The 18,971-nt window shown below is 36.6% G+C and overlaps 1 protein-coding gene and 2 non-coding genes across 3 annotated transcripts; 1 reads left to right on the forward strand and 2 right to left on the reverse strand.

The window, feature by feature from the left end:
- Nucleotides 1-365: 365 nt before the first annotated feature.
- Nucleotides 366-2,604, forward strand: LOC113286163. The gene is made up of 3 exons (XM_026534860.1): nucleotides 366-396; nucleotides 1,383-2,003; nucleotides 2,082-2,604. The coding sequence occupies exons 2-3, from the start codon at nucleotides 1,399-1,401 to the stop codon at nucleotides 2,452-2,454; spliced, it is 978 nt and encodes a 325-aa protein (XP_026390645.1). The 5' UTR covers nucleotides 366-396; nucleotides 1,383-1,398; the 3' UTR covers nucleotides 2,455-2,604.
- Nucleotides 2,605-9,402: 6,798 nt separating this feature from the next.
- TRNAP-AGG lies at nucleotides 9,403-9,474 on the reverse strand. The gene has a single exon. It is a non-coding gene; the product is annotated as a tRNA-Pro (tRNA).
- Nucleotides 9,475-9,759: 285 nt separating this feature from the next.
- TRNAH-AUG lies at nucleotides 9,760-9,832 on the reverse strand. The gene has a single exon. It is a non-coding gene; the product is annotated as a tRNA-His (tRNA).
- Nucleotides 9,833-18,971: the final 9,139 nt, after the last annotated feature.

Genomic DNA, 18,971 nt, shown 5'->3' on the forward strand with positions numbered 1-18,971 from the left:
TTATTCGTTGGATTTCTTTCCATGTGTGGAGACAGCAAAGCAAATCCTCGAGTCTAGGGGTTTAGATTTCAGTATTTATGTTCTTGTTTCTTTGTACCATTTCTTTAGTAAATTTCATTTACTACTCCACGCCCAAACTCTTAATGACAGTTTCTGATGATTTACTTTTACTTTTTCCGTTTCGTAAACATACATTCTTATTGGTCTCACTAAGTCAATAGAAACCCTATCAAGTGATTTGAACAACCCACATTGGTAATTTCGACATTGATTAGTATCCCTCTTGGTCTCAGTATTTGTGCTTCACTTCTCTATAAATACTTCAACGCTACTGTGTGTCTCTACCACTTATCTGGAGGATACAAAGAGTAGAGAGTTTAGAGTACCAAAACTAAGGTACCAATAGCAACATCTGCTAGTATAGCGGTAGCTCCATTTTATTTGATTGTAGTATGAAAGGCTTGAACTCAATAGAAGTATCCATATATTCTTTTGTTTTAGCTGTTGCTTTTCTTCTGTTCCATTTGCCATTTGTGGTTGTTTTCTAGCGGCTTAGCTTATTTGTTGGTAGAGTTCAGTTTCTACTTTCTAGTTCGATTGTGGATGCTTTATATGTCTGAACGAACTGATTATGTTTCTGCTACCTCCATGGTACATGACCTATATTATGTTATGTTTACCATGGAGGATAATCAGATAAATCTAACGGTAAGTCGGTAATACCGTTGAGCGCCTCAGTCTTCGAGTATCTCATACTTTAATTTGCATTTATAAGCTCTTTCAATCCTTAATCTGTATACCTTTATACGAAATCATCCAGCACAATCTTTTTCTCCGAAAGGCTCTCGGGCTTTAATTTGATTTTATGAGCATTACTGAACCTTTTTGTATTGCATCATTGAGACAGCTACACTTTTCTTATTAGTCTGTTACTTCCACAACTCATTTTGTGCTTTTAGCTGCAGATGCTCTCTAGTTATGGTCATTAGAGATCTCACGCCAATAGCAGAAATACGATGTTTTACATTTTTTCCCCTCTTTTATTTTTATTTTTATTTGGGGATAGTTCTTTGGGCATCTAGTATTTTAGATTAAAATTTAAAATGGTAGTTATTGTAACATGTCCCTCCCCCATTACAAGTTACAAGTGGTAATTGCCCTCCCTGCATGTTGTGATTTATTTTTCTCCTGCATTTGATTGTCAGATTGTCGATGTTCTATTTTAGGAAATTTCAATTGTATACAGACAGACCTTTCACCTACCCCCAGCAGGGTAGTATATATGTACTAACATTTAATTTTGTCCGATATTTTCTATGTTAGAAGAATAAATACTACCTTTTCGAGTATTCGTTATTCTCACTCGAATGTTCAAAATGCAGATCCCCCAATTTAACCATGGCAAGTCGTAATGGAGAACAGCCTGCTTTCTCTGTGTTTTCTCAAAACTTGGTACCATTGAGATTTTTCTTGCAAAGCAACGATGGGCATGTGATAGAGATTGAGGAGAGCATTGGTATGCAGTTTGACGCTATAAAGCGGCTAGTACAAGGAGGTCAGATCACATTAACTTATGACTGTCGACGGGTGGTAGCTCTGAATTCAAGTAGATTCATTCTGGATATCGTCATCCAGTACACCAGAAACTATGCCCAGTTACAGGATAGGATTAAAAGGATTGGCTGTGGCTATATCACCCTTATAAGGGCTAGGAATGAACGCGATTTAGATTTCATAAAATGGGTGACTGACAAAAGAACCTTTGGTCTCAATAAGCCCCAATCTGTCCAGATGCTTGGGGAAGTTGCAGCTGCAGCAGGCGATTTGGGAATGCAGCGTTTACTGGATGTGAGTTGCGGAGCTCTGTCTATGCTCATACAAGACTACACCGAGGAAGATATCTATGCTCTGCTGGGAGTCAGAATAAAGAAAACTGGTCCCAAGATGGAAGCTGATACCATTGCTGAACATATTGGCCATGCTCGTGATCTCCAACGCATGAGGTAAATATTTTTTTATCAAACTTTTGGGTAGAATTTTTCGATTAATATTCTTATTAATCTTCATCTTTGTATACACAGTTACGGTAGCCATCCAAATTACATGGGGGGAGCTACACATCCTGCAACTCCTTTAATGCCTCATATGGGAACAAATGTTATGCAAAGCCAACCAAATCACATGGGAGGAGTTGCACATCCTCAGATGGGGACGAACAGTTTGCAAAATCCTGGAGGGTCGTTTTACTGGGTGGGTGATCAGGGAGTCGTCATGGAAGGAGTGAATCTTCAACGGAGGATTCCAGAAAATGGCACCAAGAATGTCAATTTCAGTAAAACTCCAGAATATTTTTCGAATGTTAACCAACTTTCGCTGACTTTTGGTCAGCTCAATCTTGGGCGTGATGGGGATCCTCTTTTCACAGACATGGAAATGCTCAGGATGATCAGCTGATCCATGGGCGGAAGAATTATTACCCTCATAATAATTAGGAGTTGTTTGAATGGATTTGTTATTGTTGGCTCTTGTCGACAGAATTTATCAAATAAATTTCAGTGTCAACTTTTATTTCCTTTGTCCAACTGAGTTGATATTTTATGAAAATGAGCATTCCTATTAAACATCAAAATCTATTCAAATATGATGACTTGGATCCAGCTTTACTCATTCAACATGAATTGCGCGTGGCTCACATTAATGGCCAATTAGTTAATGTTAAAGATTTCATTTATGGTAAGCAAAGGTAATATATAGTCATTCTCGAACTGACGTCACACACGCTTGTGTGCGTTCAGGCGATTTTGGCAAAATAATGAAGGAGTTATGGGGAAAATGTGCGTTTGATACAAATACGATCAACATGAGTCACTTCCACAAAGATAAAACGCCAAAAAAAACATGGATTTAGTATTGTCATTTCCCATTACCGGATACCTATCAATCTAAACCTCCTTCAAAATATCAGTATTTTTTTTTAATTAGTTGATATAATATTTTTCTTAATTATAATCATAGACAACAGAAGAAGATGGTAAGAAACTAGTTGGAATCCTAGCAACAAGCTGGGTTCCAACACCTTTCTAAATAACTATCCCTAATCTACGAAAAAAGAATTACATTTCCTTGCATTAACATCAAATCTAGACAAATAATTGTGCAAATCAAAAAAATAAACAGAAAAATCCCGAAATTATGAAAAGTATCCGAAACAAAGACTTAAAACTAAGTAATTCCTAACCCGAATCCCGTAATCTGAATCTTGTAATCAGAATCCCGTAACCAGAGTCTCTATCGGTCCATCCAAACGTAACAGTAGAACAATAACATTCGCCTTTACGGGAGAACTTGAATCGTTGAAGCTTGATTCACAGCTCTTCAAAATATTTTTTTAAATATTAACCACCTAATGGAAATCTCTTCCCATAGAAAAGATCCCATAAGTTACATTATAATTCTCATCCTCATTAGCTGGTAGAAATAAATCTCTCCGGAGAACACGACACAACTTCATTTCCCACCGGAAAGGACAAAGATCAACGCTACTCATACGGATAATTATTCCGCCCATGGATCAACTGATCATCCTCAGCATTTCCATATCTGTGAATAAAGGATCACCATCACACCCAAGATTGAGCTGACCAAAAGTTAGCGAAAGTTGGTTAACATCCGAAACATATTCCAGAGTTTTACTGACATTGAAATTTTTGGTGCCATTTTCTGGAATCCTTCGTTGAGAATTCATTCCTCCCATGTTATTTGGTTGGCTTTGCATAACATTTGTTCCCATATGAGGAATTAAAGGAGTTGCACATCCTCAGATGGGAGCGAACATTTTGCAAGATCCTGGAGGGGGTTTTACTGGGTGGTGATCAGGGAGTCGTCATGGAAGGAGTGAATCTTCAACGGAGGATTCCGGAAAATGGCACCTAGAATGTCGATGTCAGTAAAACTCCGGAATATGTTTCGAATGTTAACCAACTTTCGCTGATTTTCGGTCAGCTCAATCTTGGGCGTGACGGAGATCCCTTGTTTACTGATATGGAGATGCTGAGGATGATCAACTGATCTATTGGCGGAGTAATTTTTACCCTAATAATTAGGATTTGTTTGATTGGATTTGTTCTTGTTAGCTCTTGTCGACAGAATTTATCAAGTAAATGTCAGTGTGAGCTTTTATTTCCTTTATATAAGTGAGTTGATATTTTGTGAAAATGAACGTTCCTATTAAACATCAAAATGTATTTAAATACGATGACTTGGATCCATTCATTTAACATGAATTGCGCATGGCTCACATTAATGGCCGATTAGTTAATGTTAAAGATTTCATTTATGGTAAACAAAGATAAGATTATCTAGTTATTGTCAAACTGACGTCACACACGCACACGCTTGTGTGCGTTCATGAGATTTTGGCAAAATAATGGAGTTATGGGGAAAATGTACGTATGATACAAATCCGATCAAAATGAGTCAAATCCACGGAGATGCTATTGTGGATTATAAAATCCTGGATCCGACTTATTGAAAAACTATTTGTTATTAGTACTTTTGAAGTGGCGTTAAAAAAGAGCGCGTGATTGGGATATGGAAACTAATCGAGGGATATATCTATATGAAAAAATAGGGATCCTAATATCAAATTTGGGTCACCCTTCATGTAATTAGTTTTTTAATTCCTAATCTAGTCCTCACTAATCACGTTTAATGGTTAATAATAATTAGTAAAATCTTAAGTATTTCGGGGATAGATTAGTGTGTACTTTTATTTGAATTTGTGTGAGGGAGGTGAGAGTAGAAGGAGGGAAAAATATTTTTGGGTGGAAATTTTTTTGTGAAAATGGAAGATGATTGTGAGGAGAGAATTGCAGCTGCTGAATCTTTAACTCAACTACAACAACAATCATATCTTCAATCTTCGGTTAATGATAACAACTCACAATTGGAGTTATATGATGAACCAACACCTTTGGATCATGATTTTCGTGAGCATGAAGTGTTTTATGAAGAACCAACCCAAGAAAATAAACATGTTCAACATACAAGCAACCCCAACACACAGGTAATGCTTCAAAGAGGTCGAAAATTTGATTTTTTTTTTGAAACCGTCATTTTTCTCTGAAAAAGCTTGGTGCCGGCATACACGTAGTATGAATACCACGCTAGAACACCCATATCCGGCATGGTATTCATACTATTTGCATGCCGGCACCAAATATCCCCCATTTTGAATCAACTGCCGGCGTGGTCTTCAACCAAAAATACATGCCGGCACGCAGTAAACTTTTTACCTACCACCGAATATTCCCTGGAATATTCAAACCGACATGGTTCTCTCCTAACTTTCCATGCCGGTACCACAAGAAAAACATCCAGGAGTTGAATATTTTTGAACTTAAGTACCGGCGTGGTATAAAAGTTATCGAGAACGCCGACACAAAATCCCGGCATGGTTTGAAAATTAAGTACCATGCCGGAAACGTCTACCGGCTTGGGACCTTACCTATTCAAGAATTCCGGTACCACTAAAAAGACATCCAGAAATTAGTCACTTTAGTAGTAGTTTTCCGGCTTGGTGTTAAATTTATCGACCATGCCGGCGCCATGTTCCGGCTTTAATCCTTGTGGATCGTGCATGCCGGTATTATCTTTTCCGGCATTAGTATTCATGAAAGTACAATGCTGGTAGTTTTTAAAATTAGGTCCTCTTTTTCAAGTTTATTTACGAAATGCCGGAACATTATTCTTGAAGGCCGGCACTTGTTTCCGACTTTGGTTAGTTTGGCGGAAGTGTCGTCGAGCATGCCGGAACTAGTATAGTAATTTATTTTTTTTGTGAACTAATTCAATTTTCTTTTCATTCATTCCTTATATTGTTCCCTACATTGATCCAACAAATTCCAAATCGCTTGGTCCGGATACGTCCGAATACTATAAAATACCTCAGGTATGTTACTAAACAATACTTTTTCACCTAGTCTTTAAAACTTTATGTGGGGATTGCTTGTAATGAACCTTATAATCTTCCATTGTTTTCCTCATGTAGGGAACAAAATCTCCAGAGGAAGCAATTTCTTGTGCAAAAGAGGCGGCACTTAAACACATGTGTGTGTTGGTGAGGAATACTCAACGTTCAGATTATCGTTTTGAGTTGGTTTGCGAGAGAAGTGGGAAATACAATAAGAAGGATAGCCATAAGAGAAAGGGTTATGTATATCCAAAGAAGACTAATAGGGTATACGAGACTCGTACGAGGAAGGATGATTGTGCCTCTAGAATGTTCCGAGCATCATCATGGATCAAGGTCATCTCACCAAAGGGGAAGTGCATGGTATCTGATTCACCGTGATACCTTTCGACGAAGCAATTGACTGTCACAATATCCGGGTTCACATAATTTTCAACCAAAGGATATAGATCAGAATCCTTAACTATTTCTTGAACCTCTTCATTCTCCTTAGACAAATCCCAATTAGCCGCGGCTTGGTTTCGGCAAACACGCACATCTTTTGTATGATCCTACAATTAGGAGATAATACGATTAAGAGATTTTGTATAAATACAAAACAATACATATGCACGAGATAGAAATTCTTACATAGGTTTGACATATAGTACGATCCCACGAGTCCTTGTAGCCAAATAGATACCCCGGATCAAGAGAAGCTGCGCCCCAAATTTTACCACGATCAAGGTCGGGTATCATGTCGTCAACATGAGGAAGGTACGAACCTTTAACTTTAACTTTTCCTTTGCCTTGTGTGGGTTGTTGACTTGGAACACCTTCTTCCACTACTCCTTGGATTTGGTTTTCTAATTGAGTTGGATCAATCTCATTATCTTCCTCCTCACTTTCCTCTTTATCTTGCTCATCTTCCTTCTCAACTGCTCCGGTAGATTCACGGATTACGAGTTTACTATGGTCACAACCACTCTCCCAAACTTCACCTCTTGTATCATCCCACAATCGGATTTGCGACGTTGGTCTTTCCCTCGAGGAGGAAGAGACTGAGGAGTATCAAGACCATCCTTCCTTCTTTTCTTAGTGACAGCATCTTTAGCTTTTCCTTTGTTAGCCTCCTTTGCTTTAGCTTCCTTTGCTTTAGATCTATTTCAAAAGAAGCAAAAAATAAATATAAGACAACTAACTTTCATTTATAATACCGGAATAGATACACCACCTTACGGTATAGAATCATCACTATCGGCATCCTGAAAAAATATCGAACGTGTCGGGAGCTAATACCGGAATTGTAAATTCAAACGATTACATGCCGGGAGTAACTACCGGCATTGACAAATAAATTTTTAGAATGCCGGTACACCATAGGAAATTCCTAGATAAGAAAATACCAGTACCGACAACTACGTAAAATAAAAACAAATGCCGGAACACAGTACCGGCATTGAATTTTTTTTGTCGAGGACGCCGGTAGTAGTTCTAAAGTTTCTGGATACCAAAACTCAAGTACCGGCATGGAATCCAACCTAAAATGTACGCCGGTACAAATAACAAAATCCTAGGGTTTTCTGTTTATTAGAAGCTTACTACCGGTGTACTCGTAAAAGTTAAAATCAATGGCGGTACTAGGTTCAAAAGTGGTGTTCATCCTAAATACAATGCTGAAACTAAGTTCCGGTGCGGTCTTCAACCTAAATTAGATGTCGTAACTGACTACCGGTGTGGTCTTCATCTTAGATTGAATGCCGGTATCCTATTTCCGGTGTGGTATTCATACCAAATTGAGTGCCGGAACTACTGAAACTCAACTGTTTCAGTTAGGGTTTCGCGATTTTGACCTAAACCCATAGCTACAAATCGACTGAAACACTAATTAAACAGTTTTAAATGACTTACCTTCTCACAGAAGCCATATTTCTGAGTAGTTGATCGTCCGATAACTCTTCTTCTTCGTGTTCTTGCTCTTGAGCAATCAAAGCAAGCCTTTTCTTTAATTTCTGTTGAGCAATCGATTTTGATTTCGATTGGGCATATGATTTATTTCTTGGAGGCATTCTTATTGGTTGGTTTTAATCAACGAAGAAATTTTTGAATTAACGATTAATCGACGATGAAGAAGATGAAGAAATTTTTTTTCCTTCGAAACCTAACCCTAACTGAGAATGCCGGAACTGATAGAGAAATGGGGGATATTTGATTTTAAGTTTTAGTTGAAAGGGTATAACAGTCTTTTCATAATATTTTTTTAATTAATCTAAGGGTGTTTTAGTATTTTCGGCTCAAAAAACACCCCTTAGCAGACACCTTTGGTTGGGGGAAGTAATTCATATCCCCAAATTAGTTTCCATATCCTCCAATTGCGCGTTCTTAAAAAACCAAAAAAACATGGATTTAGTATAGTCATTTTTCTTTTCGTCGAAGCATAGTAATGACGCAATACTATTAGTGTCCTTGTTGACAGGAGCCTGGGAGGGAAAGAATGATCGATATTCGAGAGGAGGGAACTGAAATCACAAAGGAGAAATTTACTCTTTTAAAGGGTGCTTAATATGTGTATCGTGATAATTAAACATAATTAAAAATTAAACAATCTATCCTGGTTTTGTATAGATAATTTGTTAGGGGAAAAACACTTTTTACCGGAGGGGGAACCAATTTTCCAGGCGGATTTTTTAAGGCTTCTCTTAAATATAATCCGTATATTTATTAACCATAACCCAAAAAGTTTAAGACAAAATGAAAAGCGAGAAGTTAAAATGAAAAACCAAACAAATTTTAATTTTTCATTTGTTAAACTTAAATCTTACTCTTACTCAAAATCAAAATAAATCTAACTTTTTTCTTAATCATACTTAAAATTAATTATCATTGTTCTTTTAGTATTCACACAAATTGAACAATTTTATATAAACCCTAATCCTTATTTTCCCTCAAAAAAAAATAAACTCTAATTTTAATTTTCTCTACAATATTTTTTTCTTAATCATGATTACTCTAAAATTGATCGGGGTGTATATTCTAATTGTTCTCTTTAAAAAATTCCACAACAACATCAATACTGAGGTTTTGTTCTTTTCCTATGATCATTCTCCTGAAACTCCATAAACATCTAGAATACAAACACAAGGTTTGGACAAGTTAGGCATGACAAAAAGTGGCCAAGATTTGTCTAAGGAGAAGATAAATCTATGTTCATGGTATATTCAAATTATAAATCTATGGTCATGGTTTATTCAAATTAAACATTATAAGTGTTACAATTAATTCCTCATAACGAATGATTTATTAATTTTTCATTTCATCATAAATATTTCATTTATTAACATATTTCCATCAATAAATTAAAGTAACAAGTATTAATTATTTCTAAAACAAAGAAAATTATGGTTTGTAAATTAAAGTGTTTGTCTTTGGTTTGTACAAAGACAAACACTTATGGGGCAATCCGAGAATTGAACTCGTGACCTCTCGCACCCTAAGCGAGAATCATACCACTAGACCAATTGCCCGTTGGTAAAAATTATTTCAATATACAAAACAAGGTTTGGACAAGTTATGCATGATAAAGAGTGACCAAGATTTGTCTAGGGAGAAGATAAATCTATGGTCATGGTTTATTCAAATTATAAATCTATGGTGTTACAATTAATTCCTCGTAATGATTGATTTATTAATTTTTCATTTCATCATAAATATTTCTTTAATTAACATATTTCCATCAATTAATTAAAGTCAAAAGTATTAATTATTTCTAAAACAAAGAAAATTATGGTTTGTAGAAAGACAAACACTTATGCAACAATCCGAGAATTGAACTCGGGACCTCTGGCACCATAAGCGAGAATCATACCACTAGACCAATTGTCCGTTGGTAAAAATTATTTCAATATACAATAGTGGTGGTAGTAGTAATGGGTGGTGAAAGCAATGGCGAGTGGTGGAGGTGGTAACAATGGTGGTGGTGGAAGAAATTGTGGAGGTGGGTGGTTTTAGTGGTGGTGGGTGTTTATTTTTATTTATTTTACTGAAGCAAAAAAAAGAAAAAAATTGACGGATAACATTGTATTGTGAAAGATGTAATTGGTTATTTTTGACACGATTAATAAAGGTAGGTACTAAATGACACCAAACCATATATAACAAAATGATTATGAACATTGGATCAAATGGTGCCCCTGCTATCTTTGGTAACCGATCATGTGAATCATTGTTTTTAGTATTATTAAAATAAAATTAATTGCAATACAAAAGAGAATATAGCAAAAAAAAAACGTTAGAGTATAAATTAATTAACGACCAAAGTTTGTTCAACTTTATACATGACATTTGTGATTAATCGCCCAACATCCTTTGAGGGATGCAGTGGTTTTGTGGTTCTGACGGGCATTCACGATTAGTAATATACTATGTTAATATTTTGCCGCTACAAAACGGGTAACAATACAAATTATAAGATGCGGTTGATCGTCTTAATGCTAAAATAAACTCAATTAAAATATAAGATTCGCCTTTCAATAGATAAATCTATGGTTGTATTGAGATCCCGTAAGTAGTGCTCAACTTGGCGCTTGACTTTCTGAATGATTTTGAATACAATGAAGCGCTCCCTCTCGGTTTCTCCAAGGAAAACCAAAACCTTCTCAAAAAAAAAAAATCAATCGAACAACAATTAGACGGAGCGCCATCACTATCACTGTAAATTTCTATGAACTGCTATATATCCAATGAACTTTCCACATATTAATTTGGTGATTTATTCCTATCGTAATTCTTGATAAGACATGCTATTAAAACTCTAATGGCGATTTTTGAAGGTATTTTCATATTATGAAATTCTCTTATAAGTGTTGTTTTATGCAAGTATTGGTTCAACTTGGGTTCTTCTATGTTTTTGTATTAAGTTGATGATTTTTTGAATTTGAATACATGTTTAGATAACATAATATGATACCTAAAAGGTATTCTCTTTGTAACACCGGTGTTATTCTCTTCTTTTTACCCATTGGCACTCTATAATGATCCCGGATTTGTAGACATTATTTGACCAATGTTGGGGTATTTGTTTAATCTCAAGACTGGTTAAACCTTATGTATTTTTTACAAACTGAAGGTGATAGAAGTTTGTGTAGGATTTTTCTCCGAAACGAATGATATTTCTTCAAAAGGTCAGTTGAATTTATATCGACACAGACATCAATATGACTATATATGTTATTAGCGTTCCAAATTACTTGAGTAACACTACATGTGAGAACACCACTCATGCACTACTTAGCATAGTTGATGCATAAATTTTGTGCTATCATTTTATGTTATCAATATGATTGAGGAATGATCTTGCACATGTTCTGATTTACTTTTAGAAGTTTATTTTTCATCTCACACATGTATATCTCAGTCTTTCAATATCCAAGAGTTCTCCAATTTTATAAAACTCTCACATTTGCACAAAATGAATAGTCTATAGTAGGGAACATATAATGGGTCTTTGCTTCACGCCGTAGAGCCTTAGTTATCAATAATTTTGGAACCCATGAGTTCATAAATGTCATGGAATTGGGTTGGCAGGTTAGGCATATTTATTGTTATAGAAAATATTTTCTTTGAAATTTAAAATTACGGTTGGATGAAATAGTAAACGAGATAATATCTATTTTATTTTATTTTAAATTTTCATGTTGGGACGACATTGTTACTCTGGCTGAATACTAAATATAAATAACATGCTTAAGAAAAACAAAAAGGTAACTGATCATTTTCCTGGACAAAACCTTTTTGAATATCAAAACTATTTCCCATGGAAAAAAATAAAATAAGCCGAACGCCAACAATGTCGAATTAGAGAAAAAGGCATCCCGCGCCGTTACGGAAGGGGTTAATCCCTAGTAATCTACAAAACAAAATCTCTAAGATGATGTATTTTTCTTCTCAATCATGATTACACTAAAATTGATTGAGGATATTGATTATTCTTCAAAAATATTGACCATGTCAATATCTTACATAAATTTAGATATTAGTTTCTTTTTGTTTTGTTGATGTTGATATAGGGATTTAATGATTATCTTATTATTTTAGGCTATATATAATAATTATATATAATTTTGTGGGCTATGTAGAATAATTATAAAGGTCTATTTGGTTAGTTTAAGCAGTTATTTTAAATGGGTTATGGTTAATAAATATGCGGGCTACATTTAAAAGAACTGTTGGGTTTAAAAAAAGACTTTCCCCTATCGATAATTATTTTTTATTTAAATTTTACATGTCGCTCTTACTCTGCCAAAAATTAGTGTTTGCGTGAGTAATTATTTCATGTTTTTTTCATGCTTCAAAAAAAATAATCATGTTTTTGGAAATATTCGGTGAGATTCCATTTTCCACTGTTACCTGATCACTACTATTTTGTGAGACGGGCAATAACACTGTTCAGGATGTGAAAGCAAATGTTGACTAGATTCATACGTGAGAGTTCACTGTAAGTAGGATCTTTGTTAGAAATGTTAATTGTATTTTCCAACAACATGGTAAATAGACAAATATTTATATAAAGATGGCGATAATTTTAGAAAGCGCGCAACAATTTAGAGTCAAAAATAGTAAACGTTTCATCAAGAAGGCTCCATCTTAGATCAAGATCACCATTATCATGTGATAATTTCTTCATATGCTTTGTATTTATATTTTACATGTGAAAGTGTTCCTTCGACATTTCCATAGGTTTCCGCTCAAACGACTGGTGTAAATTTTTTGGAAACCTAATAACACAAAGCATACAAACACTATAATATCAAGGTCTAATATGAAAACGTGATATTATTGATAACGTGATATTATTGACAACCAACATAATAATCTTTTTCACATTGGGGAAAAATGAACCAAGTAATTGAGTGACACCTTTAAGTGTACACAATTTTCGTTAGGGCTATTGTGTTTTTGGTACTTAGATTTTGTCAAAATTTTAAGTTTGGTCTAACTTTTTTCCAGCTTAGTATTTGGTACTTGGAAATCACGTTGTCTTCCATTGACTTGTTAACTCTAATTTTAATCTAAGTATATACACGCATTTACAATTTTACCCTTCATACTTTAGAAATTGACCCTAAATATTACTTTTATTCTCTTTTCGCAGCCTCCTCTCTTCTTCTGCAACTTAACTCTCTCTAAAATATTTGCACCCCAAAAGTTAGACCAATTTCATCTATGGAAATCGAAAGTAACAATTCCAAATTTCCCTAAATTCCATAATGATTCATGAGTCTTGAAAAGAAAATCCCAATTTCCTCCATTTTTTTCCTAACTCAGAAAAACCCTATCGGTTTATGTAACGATTTCGATTCCTTTGTCACTGATTTTTGGTTAGAGTTAGGATTAATGTTTCAATCTTCTGTATCAGAACTCATATCTCTCTATTCAGTTCAATGAAGAATCATAATCCTAATCAGAATAAGTGTTGTTTCGTTTTTAGATATATAACCTCAATCATCATCAATAAATTTAGCTCATGCCGTTGAATTTGATCGTGAGCGATGTAGATTAAAGAATGATCAGAGTGCTTGAAGAATCAGGAGAAGTGGGTTTGTATTCAAATCCAAGTTGACAGAATAGACGATAAGTATGTATGAAGCGAAGTGATAAAATATTTGAGGTTGATTTTTGGCGAGAAGTCATTAACGAAATGGTTGTTGCGATGGATCCTTGGGAAATGAATTCGATTGATATTTTTTGTCTAGACATAATTCTACTGCTCATAATCGTCAGGTAAAACTTTTTTTATCAGATTGATTTGATTTGGGTTTTTAATTTGAGCATGAGTTAGAGAGTACGGAGCAGGTGGAATTTGCCTTGGTTTGGGTCTTTCCATTGACGGAATGCAGGGAAAAAACAAGTATTATTGTCGTTGTACTAGATGACCGCGCGCGGTGCGGGAGCCGACAGGAAAAAAACGATATTATCATGATTTATATGGGATGATATCAGCTCTACTAGGGGTTGATACCAGCTCATCAATCCAATGGTCAGGATCGCCAGGATCTTTTTGTCCTATATGGACTAGTATCAGCCCTTAGTAGAGCTGGTATCAGCCTATATGGACTAGTATCATCTGATTAAATAAAAGTAGAATTGGGTAGATCAAATATGATGGTGGTGGTGGTTGTTGTGGTAATGGAGAGATACGGTGGTGGTGGAGGTGACAAGACGGTATGACAGATAAAGTGATGGAGAAGATGGTTTCCGTAACATAATATCTTTAGTCAATATTTGTAAAATAGAAGGATATAACAGTAAACTTGTATATTAATTAGATTTTTAAAAAATATTTTTAATAATTACTAAACAGAAGTCAAAAGTTAACTGATTTAACTAGGGTCAACGTCTTTTCTAGGTACCAAACACGAAGCTGGACAAAAGTTAGACCAAACTCAAAAGTTGGACAAAACCTAAGTACCAAAAACAAAATAACCCTTTTCGTTAACTGGTTAATCTTCAAAACTTGTACAAGAAAGAGATGGATGTCAATATACCCGATGAAAAGTTAGGGTAATGGTGATATAAAAAAATCAAAATAATTATTGATAAGGGGAAAGATATTTTTCAAATCCACACCGAAGACGATTTTCCCTATCGTAAAAGTAGCTTTCCTGCTAAAAATTATTTTTATATAATCCGAAACTTTTACCTTCATCCCAGCAATGTGAATAACAAATAACCTTAAGTTATTGGAGTTGCACCATATATCTATCTACAAAACAATGAGAGAGGTCGAACATAAGTATTGAAATGACGAGGGTCCGAGTACAACATAATTTTTTCGTATCAACCTACTACAAACACACTTTGTATACTCTTACAACAATGATAAATGCTAAAATATTATATCAACAAGGTATAACTTGGTATATAGTATAAGTTCGTGACCGAATCAACTATGAGATCGAATACCAAGTGGATTAAATTACAAGTGTATTTACTTTAAAACATTATAATGCGGAATTAAAGTAAATTATACTAACACAAAAGATTTCTCTTAACGAGGCAAATGCTTGGTAGAAAACCCCAGTGACCTAGTCCAGGTACTCTCAGAATTAATCCTATATACAAATTGACTACCGCAATTTCGTGTAGTTGAGACCAAGTAAACAACCCCTAGTTACTCATCTTCCTTCAGTATCCCAGCACATACAACCAATCTCGCGTGTGAATCCCAAGATAGATTCCACTATCTTGAGTCTTTTCACCTGATCTGAAGACTTCAGTTCTGAACTCCTTTGAATCGAAACCCAAAACATCAAAGGGCTAAATCTGTTGTAGTAACTGATTCACTTATTAATCTCCCGAATCTGACAATGATCGGAGATAAAATATAATGTACATGATCTTTCATTTAGTAATATAAACTCCTTAGGTCAAAGATTAAACCAGTACAAATATTGTATAAATAATCTATTACATTGAACAAGCTTTATCCAAGCAACCTTAAAAGGAGAAACAACTAGATAGTTTGTTCTATCTTTCCAACAAGTATTAAAGTTTATTCAGATAAAATATTCGTTTGGATCCCTGCAAATTAAGTGTGCAAGAAGAATACAAAGATCAAAATACCAAAAAGAAAATTTTTCATGTCTTCAATGTTCAAAGTAACCGCTGTACAAACAACTTAATTCATACTATTGATCAATACACACATAACGAAGTATGTTAACAATGTATGAAGGACCAGAAAATTACGCCTTTGGCGCGTTGCTCCCAGGCCTTAACTTCCCCGATGTGCTATGATGAAGCTGCGATCCGGACCTTAAAGCTAGCAAATGCACGTTCATTTGCCATTGCAAGCATGCTCGTGGAGCATGATGCAATTAATTTAGCTTCCACACCGTTCCAACTCACCCTTGATCCGCAAAGGGTTTATTAAGAAAATAAAAACTTTCCTAAAACGGCAAAAACGGCCTTTTGAGGCCCTAAATGATGGAATTTGGCTAAATTCTGGTGACCATGTGGATCTTAGATCAACATGTCTTGATCTATGGGACGTTTCCCATCAAAATGGACTCCTCCTGAGCTAAATTACGACACTCGGATTTTTAGCCTTTGTCGAACACCTTGATAGGAAGTATGAGCATCCACTGGCTGGCATGCAACTTGACTCATCAAGTCTGGCCGCAATCATCTCTTGCATCGAGCTACCGATCTTAAATGATATGAGGGGCCAAAGTGACGCAATCATCTCTAAATTAGATGATATGAGCGACAACGTGTTGTACTGGCAATGTTGTAACTCATTGCGGCTGTATACGTACCCTTCCCCACTCTAAAGGAATCAAGCACAGACTGTAGTTCATCCACGAAGGGACATAAGCTTAAGCCAACTCGTTTGCATGGCCGTGGCCAAACAATAATGGTAATGGCCTAGTCCGTATAGGCCGTTCCGTCAAAATGCATTCAAGTATTGAATACTTGGTATGTGCCATGGCATAGTGATGCCCATGTTTAACACGCTCCATTCTTAAGGCTACGCATCTATATATGAGGCCTACGCATCATTTATACTCTTTCAGCTAAGTTAGAAAGCTTACTTGGTACATAGCCCGCATATGTTCCTTCAACCAGCTATCGCTCCCTATATATGTTTAAAAGACATTTTTACAACTTAGATTGGGGGAGAAAAAATGATACATCAACTCCCCAGGATGTGATGGATGCACCTCACCACTCTGGCCAACAGCGATGGACGGCCGTGATGGCTGTACATTCAATTCTGGCTCACAGGTCAGTTCTAATGTCCGAATATGACGTCTGAACATTTTTTGAGCCAAGTCCCGTGAAGGGCCGTGATGGATGTACTTCCGACTTTGGACCATATGCCCTTCCAATGTCCAGCCGTGATGGCTGTACATTTCTAAGGCTATCTTACTTGGTGCATGGTCCGCATGTGCACCTTCAACAAAGTACCCCTCCCTATATATGTCTTAATGGAATTTCTACAAGTATGGAAAGGGGAGCATATTGACATGCTTGCTTCACTATTCATGGCCGTTTCCAGAAATTTATGAATGACCGACCAAGATGGTTGCTCACTGCCAATGCCAACTCCGATGTCCAACCATGTTGGCTGTCCGCTGCCAACCCGACGCAACCCGATGTCCAACCGTGATGGTTGTCCGCTGCCAACCCGATGTCCAGCCATGTTGGTTTTCGGCTGCCAACCTTATGTCCATCTATGTTGGTTGCACATTGTCAACGCATTGGCCCTAGGAAAATGTTCCTTTTCCTACACAACAGAAGCTTTGGATGAAGCTTCATCTCAGGCCACGACGCATCTTTTAACATGAACCATGCTAAAAACACAGAGTGTTACATTATTCACTCCTTTAAAGAATTTCATCCCCGAAATTCAAAACCAAAACTATTATGGACAATCTCTTCGGTTTGGATTTCCTGAGAAAAAGTCCCATACCAAATGCTCAGAAATCACGAGTTTCTTCAAGTTATCATGAACAACAATTTAGACCTCCTGAGCAACCGTCCCATACCGCCTGCCCAGTAATCAAAAAATATTCCACAACATCACCAAGAATCTCAATTGACCAGTTGCCAAAAGGATATCTCGACAAGGTATCCTAAATGTGCATGCCATACTACACACTCAGAAGTCCCTAAAGTTCACAAAGTTGGTGCCAACAATTTGTGGTACTGTGTGGAACATCTTCCAGTTGCCCACCGTCCCTGACGGTCATCCAGGTTGCCACTCGTAAGTGGGATACTAGTCGGGCCTGACAACGCACACCAGTGGCCAGTTTCCAACGTGTGGGGATGATCACTCCCATTGTATACTCACCGTCCCTGACGGTCTTCCGGATATCCACTCGTAAGTGGAGTGCCACTTAGGCCAGGAAAACTCTCAGTACTTAAACAAGCTCAACTCGATTCACATAGTAAGTTACAAACTCCTTTCCGCGCAAAAGTTGTCCTACTCTCCAACTTTAAGTTTCCATTAAGGAAAGTACTCGCTTGACAATCCATTCCCGCACAGTCCCTAAAGTTATCTCGGAACTTGCTCTGATACCAACTGTGACGAACCGGAAAATTAGGCCTTTGGCGCGTTTCCCTGCAGGCCGTAACTTCCCCGATGCGCCATGATGAAGCTACGATCCGGGCCTTAAATCTATGCAAATGCACGTTCATTTTCCCTTGCAAGCATGCTCGTGGAGCATGATGCAGCTATTTTAGCTTCCACACCGTTCTAACTCACCCTTGATCCGCAAAGGGTTTATTAAGAAAATAAAGACTTTCCTAGAAAGGCAAAACAACCTTTTGAGGCCCTAAACGATGGAATTTGGCTAAATTCTGGTGACCATGTGGATCAATAGATCGACATGTCTTGATCTTTTGGACGTTTCCCATCAAAATGGACTCCTCTTGAGCTAAATTACGACACTCGAATTTTTAGCCTATGTCGAACGCCTTGATAGGAAGTATGAGCATCCACTGGATGGCATGCAACTTGCCTCATCAAGTCTGGCCGCAATCATCTCTTGCATCTAGCTACCGAGTTTAGATGATATGAAGGGCCAAAGTGCCGCAATCATCTCTAAATTAGATGATATGAGCGACAACGTACTAGACCGGAAATGTTGCAACTCATTGCGTCTGACTAGATACCCTTCCCTACTCTAAAGGTATCAAGCACAGACCGTAGTTCATCTACGAAGGGACATAAGCTTAATCCATCTCGTTTGCATGGTCGTGGCCAAGCAATAATGGTAATGACGTAGTCCGTATAGGTCGTTCCGTCAAAATGCATCCAAGTATTGAATACTTGGTCTGTGCCATGGCATAGTGATGCCCATGCTTAACACGCTCCATTGGTAAGACTACGCATCTATAAATGATTCCTAAGCATCATTTATACTCTTTCGGCTAAGCTATAAATCTTACTTGGTACATAGTCCGCCTATGCACCTTCAACCAACTATCCCTCCCGATATATGTTTAAAAGATATTT

The sequence above is a fragment of the Papaver somniferum genome, chromosome 6 (assembly GCF_003573695.1).
Source record: "Papaver somniferum cultivar HN1 chromosome 6, ASM357369v1, whole genome shotgun sequence".
In the NCBI taxonomy this organism is placed as follows: Eukaryota; Viridiplantae; Streptophyta; class Magnoliopsida; order Ranunculales; family Papaveraceae; genus Papaver; species Papaver somniferum.